This window comes from Bubalus kerabau, chromosome 9 (assembly GCF_029407905.1).
Source record: "Bubalus kerabau isolate K-KA32 ecotype Philippines breed swamp buffalo chromosome 9, PCC_UOA_SB_1v2, whole genome shotgun sequence".
In the NCBI taxonomy this organism is placed as follows: domain Eukaryota; kingdom Metazoa; phylum Chordata; class Mammalia; order Artiodactyla; family Bovidae; genus Bubalus; species Bubalus kerabau.
In genome coordinates this window covers 52,545,010-52,557,910 of record NC_073632.1, presented here as the reverse complement: position 1 = coordinate 52,557,910, position 12,901 = coordinate 52,545,010, and the positions used below count along the sequence as shown (strand labels likewise).

The 12,901-nt window shown below is 41.3% G+C and overlaps 1 protein-coding gene across 4 annotated transcripts in view; it reads right to left on the bottom strand.

Annotated features, from left to right (window-relative positions):
• PREP (prolyl endopeptidase) overlaps positions 1-12,901 on the bottom strand; it is a 133,456-nt gene that overhangs the window by 57,736 nt on the left and 62,819 nt on the right. For all 4 annotated transcript variants that reach the window (XM_055535321.1, XM_055535322.1, XM_055535323.1 and 1 more), the window contains exons 8-9: positions 5,148-5,339; positions 1,079-1,276 (exon numbers count right to left, since the gene is read on the bottom strand). In XM_055535321.1, coding sequence (XP_055391296.1) covers positions 1,079-1,276; positions 5,148-5,339 — 390 coding nt within the window. The remainder of the gene's footprint in view (positions 1-1,078; positions 1,277-5,147; positions 5,340-12,901) is intronic.

The window sequence follows — 12,901 nt, the reverse complement described above, 5'->3', positions numbered from 1 at the left end:
CAGATGGACCATCAGACTTATGTACAGAACATTATTCTTTTGATTTAATAACCCCGACGGCAACCTGCCATGACGGTTAAGATTCCTTGAAGACTGCCTGTTCTGCGACTCCAAGGCACACACAAAGAAGTGGATCAGCCATCACTGTCATCTGCCAAACCCTGGGAGAGGGACAAAGCCATTTCTACTCCTGCTCGGCTCTCCCCTACATCTGCTTTATTTGCCAAGAATCAAACGACCGCAACAAAACCGGCTAGGACAAAAAGGACGATGAAGGAGCTTGAAAAACAAATAAGGAACGTGCAGACATTTCTTCAGCCAGATTGCTTTCAGGATAAGGTCTGCCCAGTCAACTGCAAACTGCCAACTGGCCAGGCTCCTGGGACAAATCAGGGTGTTAGAGCTTTGGCTATAACAGAAATGCTGAATGCCGCCAAGTGCAGAAACAGGAAAAAACCCAAATAAGCAAAGTGAGTGTGAAAAAACCTAAAAAAAAAAAAAAAAAAGTATACAAAGAGTTATGTTTACTTTGGGGAAAATTAACTGATGCCACAAAATTGCAAATGTTTTCTTCCTTTTCTACTAGAACCAAGTAACAAGTTCCCCCCCCCCCATATGATGTAAGATTATACTTTTAGAATTTTAATTTAATCCAGCTTAACAAAAGCGGAATGTAGTCTCAGTTTTAAAACAGCTTTTAAATGTCAGATGTGACTACAGATTTTTTTTTTTTAACACTTTTAGTTATCTGTGCTGTGTGTTTTGATATATATAGACTAAAGGCTGAATCTACGGTTTTACTTGTTCATACCGATTTTTCAAATCAACCTAAAACAACAGCTGGTCCTGTCCCCAGAAGAGAGACTCAGGATATAAGATTAATGAGAGTGCAGTTTTAGGTGTTCACATTTCCCTTTGTTCTGAGCGTCCGTTTTACCTATTTATATTAAGTAATTCTGGCTGTAACACAGCCCATGTGATTTTCAATATAACATGGCATCATATTTCAGTTTATCAAAAGAAACCCAAACGGGAGTGTGATTTTTAAACTGGACCGTGTTGGTGAAAAGACTCTCACCTGGAGATAAAAAGGAAGTAAACTGATAGAAGATCTCGGTGTCCTTCTTCTGACCGCTGTAGCCCACGATGCTGCCGACCTCCAGCGGGAAGGTCTTGAGGAGAGCACCGGTGGCCAGGTCGTGAAGCTGCAGGGTATTTTTTACGTCGTGCAGGTAGCACAGCACCAAGAAGTTGGACCTGACACAAGCCACCCACTCTGAAAAGATAAAGACACGTAAAACCTAATGTGGCTTTGAAAATTAGCCAAAAACACACTCATTTCACCGAACGACAGTTCTGGGGCTCTACACTGTGCTCTGCAGCGCTGAGACTGGCCGAGTGATTTTATCATTGGCTTTAATCATTCGTTGCGTTTTTGGCATATCCCTCTAATAAATCATTGCCAATGTCAGGTCCAGAGGTGATGACACATTCTCCACCTGGGACCAGGAGCCTTTGATGATCTCAATAACGTGTGCAATACAAATGACCCTGCTGCCCTATTTTGTGTCCAGTATCATGTTACAGGAGGTACAGATGGAAAACAACAAAACCTAAGTCATGCTCCTCATCTGCCAAGATTGTTTATTCAATAAGAATGTACCAAACCCTTGCTTGACATGTGCTTGGTGCCCTGCAAGGGCTGGACAGACCAGCAAGGAGATGAGGTCACTTCTGCCCTTGAGACACAATCACGTAAAAATATAAGTAGTAACATGTAAACAAAGGTGAGTGAGTGGCTGAGATTCAAAACAAGTGGGAGCCCTTGAGCAAGTGCTGAATTACATCTGGGGGACAGTGAAGGTGGGGGTGCCCGGGTGGTGTTGGGGACAGGGCAGCTGTCTGTCAGGCGTGAAGGTGGGAAAACACAACTCAAGGAACGAAGGCCAGAGCTGGGGATAAGAAGAGAGAAAAGGAATATGAATGAACCAGGAAGGGCGAATGAACCAGGAGTGAAGCAGGAAGGGAGGAAGACTGGGAAAGAAAATGAGTGAGAAGCCCATTTTCAAGAAGAAAACCGTTGTCCCTTTTGGGGGTGAGTGGGGTTGGTGGTGGGAGGTCTGATGGGGGTCTGGTGAGCTGGGTGGGGGAACTTTAGTTCTGACTCGGTCATTACTGCGGAGCTACTGTTGGACCAAAGGGTGACATACACAAAGGGTGACGGCAGTGGCGGGTGTACACACCCCACGGCTGACCAGAGAACCACTGAGTACGTGGAGGGTGGAGAAGAGCCCAGAACCCCAAGAAGCCAAGCAGAGCCCCACATGGAGCTGGGGCTAAAGTCTGGAGAAGGGTAGCCAAGAAACGAAGGGCATCTCCAGGAAGAGTCACCAGGCCGCGGTGAGGAGGGGGAATCTGAGAGTGAGGCAGAGACAGGAATTCCGCCCCTCCCTTCCGGTGCCCAGGCTGCAGCTTCAGTGTTGTGTTGTTGGCGATGGAGCTGGAGAGCGGAGGTAAGCGAGCAGAGGAGCAGAGGAGGAAGTGGAGGGGGCAGGCCTGAGCACAAGCCACCGTGCTCTGGACAAGATCGGCCAGCGACAAGGACAGGCCATCCAGAGAGACAGGCTGTGGCAAATGCAAGCCAGCACAGGGCTGTAGGGAGAAGCTCAGGAATGTGGAAAAGATGAGCCTTTCCTGATTTTCATGGTATGGAGCAGGGCAAGGGGCTTTTAATGCTGCTTATGTTTATAACCCAGGAAACTAGCAGCTCACACGTATGACATTATCAATGCTCAACAAGACATGGCCAGAGAGAGCTCTGAGGGCCACCAGGGGCCCCAGTCTCGTCAGGTTCTTTAGGTTCCTACTGCAAACTTCTCAAGTCAGGATATAAAAAACAACTATTACACCTAAAAGTCATTTGCTCATCTGCCAGTATGATTTTTTTAAAGTACTTCAATCAAGCAATGTATTTCATGTGGCTTTAATGTTTCAAAGAAAGGGGAGGGGGGAGGAAGTAAATTATTTCTGTCAAAAAAATAATCAATCTGTGTTAACTATGAGTACATCAGGATTCTAAAACAGACAAAGGGAATAAGAAAAGGACAAGGTGATTTGTAGACTGTCGTTAATAAAAGCTCTGACTTAACAGCTGTACTTTATGATTCAACTCTAGTTTTTATTCTCAGTAGGGCATTCTGTGCTAATGATATATTGCAAATTTACCTGTGCTTCTCTTTGAATTGACGAGTTCTAGTGAATATTGAAGGTTTCCCCTTTCCAGTGTAAAGAACTTATAACCTTTCAAAGGGAAGGTTATAAAAATACATCACCGCTCCCACAAATCTCAGAGCATTGATTTGCATTTCATTAGATCTGCAGGTAAGACAGGATTGTCACCTTAAGGTATAGTTAAAACTGCTTTGGGGGGGTGGGTGGGTGGGCTTTAAAAAGCAGAAAATTCACATGTGTTGGGAAATATTTGCATTTCTGATGGTTCCATACAAGAGAATCACTGTTCCAACCTGACCTTCACCTGAAAAGCACCCAGGGCACTCTTCATAAAGACTTGTGCCACCGTCTCCTTTGGACCCACCAAGGCCTGAGGGGCCCTCCGGTGGCAATTAAGAAGTGCGCACCAAGAGCTGGATCTTATCACCTCTGGAGGGGATATTCTGTCTCAGTTTGCACAGAAGCCAAAGTCGCTGCAAACCGGTTTCCTCACATGAAGATGTTAACGGAGAGGGCAGGAAACCTGTTCTAAGATTCTTGGGTCCTTCATCCCACATATGAGGTTTAGAAAGTGAACAGAAGGTTTTGAGGAGACAGATGAACAGGCTTCCTTGGAAAGAGCCCCTGTCCTGTTGTTAAGTCCCCTCCCCACCAGGAGAACTCAGCTGAGAGAGATAGAGCACTGATGCCTAATCCAAACTGAGAAGCAGGTATGGACAGAGAAGAGCCTGGGATGAGCTGCGGTCCTGGGCTGCAGATAGGGGCTGAGCAGGTAAGGGCATGGACAGGGCTGTCTTGGGTCCTGTCTGATAGGACGGCCCGAGGTGTAAGAGGCCTCCATGCAGAAGCGGGTGGATGGGTGAGCCAGGCGTCCAGGGGCACAGGGGAGCGCATGAGTGAAGCACTTCCTGAGACTCAGCTGTAATTGTGTGCCCCCTCCTGCTCTACAAGCCAGGCCAGGTGGAGCTATATGCAGGCACAGAGCATGCTGCCTTGAGCCAGGGAGGAAGGGTCCTTACTTTTCCAGGATGAGCACCTGGATCTGACTCCAATATATGTGCTTCGAGTCACTGAAAAACCCATGTCAGGACAGCTTCGTCGGACACAGGGCCACTCTGCTGTTTTCACAAAGAATTATTTTCCTGATTATACACCTTATACCTTCACTTGGAATGGCCCTAGATTTTATTCCTATTCAACCCATCAGAAGTTCACCTCCACAAGCAAACTCTTCCTTAGCTTGAGGTATTTGACTCTCCTTTTGTGTCAAAAACTGTAGCAAAATTAGTGAGTTTCATTTGAAGTCAAATCCAGCTTTCAGGCAATAAGTAACTTATAAAGCAGTATATCATCTTTGGAAAATCACTGAGAAAATGAATAAATGGGAATTTAAAGGGGTTGTGAAACATGATGGACTCAGAAGTGATGCTCTTAAGACGTTATTGTAGCACAGTGCACACAGCAGCAAGAGCAATGGATCTCAATTAAATCTGACAATAATCTCTCTTCTCTTCTGGTAAGAGGACTATAAATCCAGCCTAAGATCTACAATAGATATAAAATGAACTGCCAAAGTTATTCCAAAGCTAAAAACTAAGGATTCTGAATCCAAGTAGTTTAAAAAAATTTAAACATTAGCACTTATTATCAGATAATAGCTACACAAAGACAGCCGATACTTAATAAAAAAGCTCCGCCTTTGAAGGTCTGGATTCATACCTTCACAATTTTTATGAAGATCCCACACAATATTGTGCTAATTATAAAACACTTGGCTGCTCCATTAAGACTTTTCAGGATCATAAGTTGAAGGTTCTTTACCTTGTAACCGGTTACCAGAGAATGAGAGATACACCGATGTCTTGACATTCTTACCAGAAACAAAAGCGCAACCTTCAAGCAGCACATACTCTTACCTAAGACGTCTTTCTCGTGCTCAGGAACCAGCACCTTCCACCTGGACTCCTCGGGGTCCGTGAAGTCAATGTTGATCAGGCGGTAGTTAGGAGAATGGCGATTTGTCTTGAACGTGAAAACCGTGCCCTCGTTGGTCACGTAGTCATACTCTCCTTCGAAGTTGTCGATCAGCTTCACCCACTTCAGGATTCCTGGTGAGACACCAAGCACCTCCGTCACCTCTCTGGGGTTTGAAGTGGTGTGGTTTGTGTGTAGGGAGGGGACAGATCTTTTCTGTCTACAGAACACAAAGCAGACACAATGTTTGGAAGATCTAAGGCACGAGACAGGGCGAGGATTTCTGTGGGTGAATTTTAAGGTTTCCAAAAACCTCAAAGGAAGCTTTTCCAAAAAAGCCTGGCAATGAAGATGAGTGGCGGATTCTCTGTCCAAGGAATCTGTCTGAATCCCTGTAATCCAGAACATCCTCTTCTAAGTGGGTCTCAAATCTAAGCACGTTTTTCTACCCCCACTGCCATCACTCCACCCCAAGTTTTCCTTCCCTCTGGTTACGAGCTCACAACTGAGGAATACTGCATCCCCCCAAGGGACTCCTGGAAGTGTCTGCAGACCCTGCAGTGGTTACAACTTGGAAAGTGACAGGACGGCTGCTACTCTCTGCCTCTATCTAGTGGGTAGAGGCCAGAGATGTTGTTTCAAGATACAGAATAGCGGCCTGGACAAAGAGTCAGCCATCCCTGAATGTCAAGCGTGCATAGCTGGGAAATCCTGGTCTGCAGCATCAGCTTTCTGCCTGGTCTTCCCACCACAATGTCTTAATATCTTACACTGGTCCCAGTTGGTACCCTTCTTAGAAATCTCCCCATGGCTCTCTGAATAAAATCCAAATTCCTTCTTATGGTCTCCCTGGTCCTGCATGTTAGACACCTTGCCACTGAGCCAACCTCAAATGCTTGAACTTGTGCCTCACCTGGTCCTCCGGCAACACTGGCCTTTGGCAGGCTCCTTACGACATGCTTCACCTCAGGGCCTATTGAACGCTGCCTTGCCTGCCAGACCCACTCACAAATCATTTCTTCACAGCACTTCTCTCAAGATATACACAGCTGACCCTTGAGCAACACTGGCTCGAACTGCATGGGTTCATTTAAAGGAGGGTTTTTTCCAACGGTAAATACTGCAGTACTTAACACAGGATCTGTGGCTGGCTGAATTCATGGATGCAGAGGGATCATGTATCCAGGGGGCTGACTATAACTTCCACGTGGTTCAAGGGTCAACTGTACCTAATATGCTTGTTTATAATTTGTCTTTTTTTTTTTATTCACTGTTAGATATTCAGCACCCAAATAGAATGGCACCTTCAAAGGTACAAAATAAAACTGGTGTTGAATGCAAGGGGGAACACTTTCCAATCCTTCTGTTGTAAGAACTAGTCTGCTGAAAGGTCATCACTGCAAAGAAACCTTAAATGCATCCACCATCATCATCATTTAAATGGCTTACTAAATGCCACTTTAATATAAAAAAAATTCACTGGGAAGACATCTGGTTCATAACATATCAGACATAAATATTCAGAGGACATCTCAAAAATTTTATAAACAAGAAAGCTCTATGACTTCTAAACTGCTCAAAGGCAAGCCAGACCTCAACTATTCTCCAATGAATCTCCTACCTTTAATTTCACAGTGCAACTGCTACATTAATTTGGATAGTTCATTTACATTCCTGGCGATTTTACATTCATTATCTAATTCATCTCCATAACACAACATCTTTATATAATTTGTTGTTGAATTAAATTAATCAGGGAAAATATAATCCCATGGTAGTTTTTCAGTTACACATAACAGGATTAAAACCCCAGCTCCAGCCAGTATTTAGCCGCATGACCTTGAACAAACTCTTTATCCTTTGCTGAGCCTCACTTTCTTAACTATTGAGAAACAGTAAGCAAATGAGAAAGTTATTATAAAGTAAGTAGTAATACTCACCCCACAACAATTATTATTTTAAAATAAACTATGGGAATTAAAAATAATAAGATAGGCAGTTAAAAAAAAAGTTAGCTTTCCCACATATCAGTAATACCTGTTGGAAAACAGTGGGGACAGCGGGGGACCTCATTTACATTAGAAGCAAAATTAATGAAATACTTAGGAATGTACTTAACAAGAAATGTGGACTCTATGAGAAAAACTCTAAAAATTTTCTGAAGAATCTTAAAAAACAATAAAACAAAACCTAGTAACTGGAAACATATACCATATTCCTTGATGGGAAGACTTAATATTTCAAAGATGCAAATAATTCCAGAAGAAATCTATAAACTTAACACAATTCCAAATGCTTTTTAGGGGATTTGACAATACTGTTTAAAGTTCATCTGGAAGAATAAGCACTTAAGTACAATGGATATATTTTTGATGACAAAACAAGAAAGAACTTCTTGTACTATGATGGCCTGAGCAAGCCCTCTACTGCTTGAAGGTAATTATTATTCTTTTATGGTAATCACTTTCTTATTTGTCTTTGTTCACTTTTTGCCTTTACATACAGCCATGAATACATTAGTCTAATTGCCTAATTTTTACATTTCTAATATAATGAAACCATACAACATGGATTTTTTGAGACTGATTTCTTTCTATTCTTGGTGTCTGATCTGACAGTGTCTTTGTAAGATTATTTATCCTCTGGTTATCATTGTTGACTTCTGGTTAAATCCTACTGTATACAAAGAACACACTCTGTATGATTTCAATCTTTTTAAAATTGTTGACAAAAATTTGTGGCCTAATTTTTCTTAAGTGACTTTAAAATGTTTATATGACTGAAAAGAACGTGTATTTTTCAGATTTTTGCTGTGATATGCTAAGTTGCTGTTTACAAAATGAAGCAGGGCAAAAGCTAACAGAGTCTTATCAAGAGAATGCACTTGGTCAGACCAAACACACTTTTCCAACAACCCAAGAGATGGCTCTACATATGGACATCACCAGGTGGTCAATACCAAAATCAGACTGATTATGCTCTTTGCAGCCAAAGATGGAGAAGTTCTATACAGTCAGTAAAAATAAGACCAGGAGCTGACTATGGCTCAGATCATGAGCTCCTTATTGCAAAATTTACACTAAATTGAAGAAAGTAGGGGAAACCACTGGGTCATTCAAGAACAACCTAAATCAAATCCCTTATGACTATACAGTGGAAGTGACTGATATTCAACAGATTAGATCTGGTAGACAGAGTACCTGAAGAACTATGGATGGAAGTTTGTAACACTGAACAGGAGGTGGTGACCAAAACCACGCAAAGAAAAAGAAATGCAAGACTGAAAAGTGGTTGCCTGAGGAAGCTTCACAAATAGCTGAGGGAAGAAGAGAAGTGAAAGGTAAGGGAAAAAGGGAAAGATATGCCCAAAGGAATGCAGAGTTCTAGAAAACAGCAAGAAGGAAAAAGAAGGCCTTCTTTAATAAACAATGCAAATAAATAGAGGAAAACAACAGAACGGGAAAGATCAGAGATCTCTTCAGGAACCTGGAGATATCAAGGGAACATTTCATGCAAGGATGGGCATGATAAAGGACAGAAATGGTAAGGATCTAACAGAAGCAGAAGATATTAAGAAGAGGTGGCAAGAACACACAGAACTGTACAAAAAAGGTCTTAATGACCTGGATAACCATGATAGTGTGTCACTCACATAGAGCCAGACATCCTGCGATGTGAAGTCAAGTGGGCCTTAGGAAGCACTACTAAGAACAAAGCTAGCAGAGGTGGTGGAATTCCAGCTGAGCTATTTAAAATCCTAAAAGATGATGCTGTTTAAGTGCTCCACTGAATATGTTAGTAAATTTGGAAAACTCAGCAGTAGCCACAGGACTGGAAAAGATCAGTTTTCTTTCCAATCCCAAAGAAAGGCAATGCCAAAGATTGTTCAAACTATTGTATGATTATGCTCATTTCACATGTTAGCAAGGTTACACTCAAAATCTTTCAAGCTAGGCTTCAGCAGTACATGAACTGAGAACTTCCAGATGTACAAAAGCTGGATTTAGAAAAGGCAGAGGAAGAGATCAAATTGCCATCATTCACTGGATTATGGGAAAAGCAAGGGAATTCTACTTCCGCTTCATTGACTATGCTAAAGCCTTAGTGGATCTAAAGACTGTGCTCAAGACTGTGTGGATCACAATAAACTGTGGGAAATACTTAAAGAGATGGGAATACCAGACCACCTTACCTATCTATTAAGTAATTTATAAATCTTTTGTTTGAATCTAAATATTTATTGGCTTAAGGGGCCATTTTTTCTATCAGTTAAAAGGTCTGTTAAAATGCTTCTGATTGTAGATTTGTCTGTCATTAGTTGTATTTCTGTTAATTTTTACTTTCTGTATTTTGAAAGTACACTGTTAGATACATACACAATTAGAATTTTTGTATCTAAATAAAACTGTATTGAACTTTTTATGATTATGAAGTTTTATCTCAAGTAATGTATGTTACTTTAAAGTCTACTCCAATATTAAGACAGCTACATCATTTTCATTTTAACAAATCTGGCCAGTTGTCTTCTGAAAATTGGATGGTCCCAATATGTTCTTCTCCATGTCTCCTAACCACTCAAATGCTTTCCATCTCTTTGTGGGTTGCATTCTATGTAATTTCTTTTTATATTCACTTTCACAAATTCTCTCTTCAGCTATGTCTCATCTCTTCTTTAACCTAATAACCTAACTTTTAACATTAATTATACTTCTAATTTTAGAAGTTCTATTTAGTCCTCTTCCAAATGTTTGGTCATTATTTATATTTTGTTTCTTGCTTATGTTTCCAAGCTTCTCAATTATTTTTTTAAAAGCAGCATCACTGTTTTTAAAAGTGCATTTACACAATTATTTTATATTCAGTTCAGTTCAGTTCAGTTGCTCAGTCATGTCCAACTCTTTGCGACCCCATGGACTGCAGCATGCGAGGCCTCCTTGTTCAAAACCAACTCCTGGAGTTTACCCAGACTCATGTCCATTGAGTCGGTGATGCCATCCAACCCTTTTATCCTCTGTTGTTGCCTTCTCCTCCTGCCTTCAATCTTTCATAGCATCAGGGTCTTTTCCATGAGTCAGTTCTTCATATCAGGTGGCCAAAATATTGCAGTTTCAGTTTCAACACCTTTCAGTTCAACATCATTAGGAATCTGATAATTCCACTCTGGTGTGAATCTGCTGGCTCTACTTCTCATGGTGGTGAACTTCTTTCATCTAGTCTGTGATTTCTGATTGTGAACTGATTTCCCTTGATACGCTATCTGTGAGAATTCTTGGAGGCCTGGGTTGAAATGACATTATTTCAGATAAGATTTGTATCTGGCTTCTGTTTGCTTCTTGGGAGGCAACCAACCTGGGAGCACTTTAAATTCTGGGCATGGAGATTTTTGGACCCCATAGAGAGAATCAAGTCAATGTGAACACATGTGAATGTCAGTCCTTCTGTTTTAGGAGAATCCAAATCCTGCCTCCAAGACAGAGACAGGCAGGTTTCCTTACTACATACCTTGCCTCTCCCCAACTTCCCTCTCTACCGTTGGCAGGTCTATTTCTCAGTAATCCATACACCACCACCAAAGGGAAGCTCAGGCTCAAACCCCAGCAGAAACATTCTAAGACAAACCAGCTCACATCCCAGGATTCCTGCTTTCATTTTGTCTTTGGTCTCTATGATTTCTCTTCTTTTGTGCCAATTAGCAATATATTTAGTAGATGATTTATTAACTTTTTACAACATTTTTGTTGTTTCAATTAGACTATTCAAGTAGATTATTATATCACCTGCTACATTCCCACAAACTAAAGTCCTTACAATTAATTGTCATAAATAATCAAGTTCCAAATCTGAGTCAAACATTCTTCTTTTTCCAGTGACAAATTGCCGACCCCCAAAGCAGGTGATCCATTCAAAGACAAATGCATCTCAGTTTACGTAAAACAACACTTTAAAACGAAAAGAAACCCAAAGACTATTATTCCTTATAAGACAAAGTTAAAAAATTAGTTTGCAATGCAAAATTTGCAGTCAGAAGGCTACATTTGTTTATTATAAGAATGATGAAACAATTTTCTGGACTGTGACATTTGTAAACACAAAGTCTTAGTTCAGGGAAATGTCAGATTCCTTAAATGTTCCCCTGACAATAAAACATTTCCTGATGTGAAACCTTTACTTCTCAAAGTAACCATCTTACCGTTTCTGACTGAAAAGGTCTTACAGCCATTGCAGTGGTATTTACTATGACCCTACTCTCCCCTGCCTGTAAAAAAGTCACTGAAATGTCCACTAAAGACAACACATAGCATAAATTTCCTTTAGTACGTCTGCATAGTCAGGTGAACCTGAAAATGCCATGCACTTGTTTTAAATAATCAAGCTCCAAACAGCGCTTAAACAATTTTAAAAAGTTTGTGGTCATTACCTGCCACCGATTTCTGAAACACAGACTTTAGTCATAAATGCACACAAGTCAGACTTAGGAATGTGGCTGGATTTATACAAATCCAACTATAATATGAAAAGCTGTTCAAAGTACAGGCTAACAGGGCAGCACGTTTAAAACAAGGGCTCATAAAATCCTTTGGCTCTCTGGAAACCCATGCTCCTCAGGCTTTGGCCACAAGATAATTCAAGAGAAATGGTATTCCAGTTGAACAATGGGACTCATTCCATTTTGTTATTCACAAGTTAAAACACTATTGATTTAATTTTTTTTAAAAATGGAGTTACTTAAAAAAAGAGAGATGTGGCTAAACTCTCAAACCATCTCACTTTTGCCCACCTCTTCTGAGGTATTTTTGTGTGTAAGTGGTTCTTCCTTTTGAAGTCAACAGAATTCGATTCCCAAACTTCTCTACACTGAAGTTGAAATTACTTTTTATAAATCTGTTCCTTGGTGGGGAAAGATGAATTTACTGAGTGAAGGTGAGCTTAAAATATCTAAAACTTTCTCTAGAGCAATTCATTACTTGTATTGCTTTCTTTGAAAATCAATGTTATTAAGTATATTCCATAGAAAATGTTTCATAAGCTCTCTCATAACAGGAGCTAAAAAGTGCACTTACACTGACAGAACACGGCGGCCTTGGCCTCTGACAACGGTTAACAAATGCATAGCCGACGCGGGTCACGCTCCAGGACTGAGGGGAGCAGAAGGCTGCTGTTCTCTCTGGCCTGATGCCTTCCTTCTGTCGCACCTGCCACACGGTGATGGCTAAAACACGGGCATGGAATCCAACTGACCTGGGTGTGCATCTTTCAACGGCATCAGAGAAGCTAACTGGCCTCACCCTTCTCAGTTTCCTCCAGGTAACAACACAGGCTCCTTAGAGGTTGGTGAAAAGACAATGGGATATCTAGAACTTGGCACACAGGAAATGCTAAGAAAATATTCACTACCATCCCAATGCTGGTTATCACCCCAGCATTCCTCAAGTGACAAGAATAAGCAGAATGTGGCTTCAGAATAGCACTATTTATTTGCTAACAGTGAACTTATAAAAATCTAATTTCCATCTCTCAGGGCACACAACCATTTTCCTAGGAAAACACCTTTATAATCACTAATTTAAAAATTGGCAAAATTGTTAATTTTGTCACTTGCTGTTAAGTCACTTCAGTTGCGTCCGACTCTGTGTGACCCCATAGACGGCAGCCCACCAGGCTCCCCCGTCCCTGGGATTCTCCAGGCAAGAACACT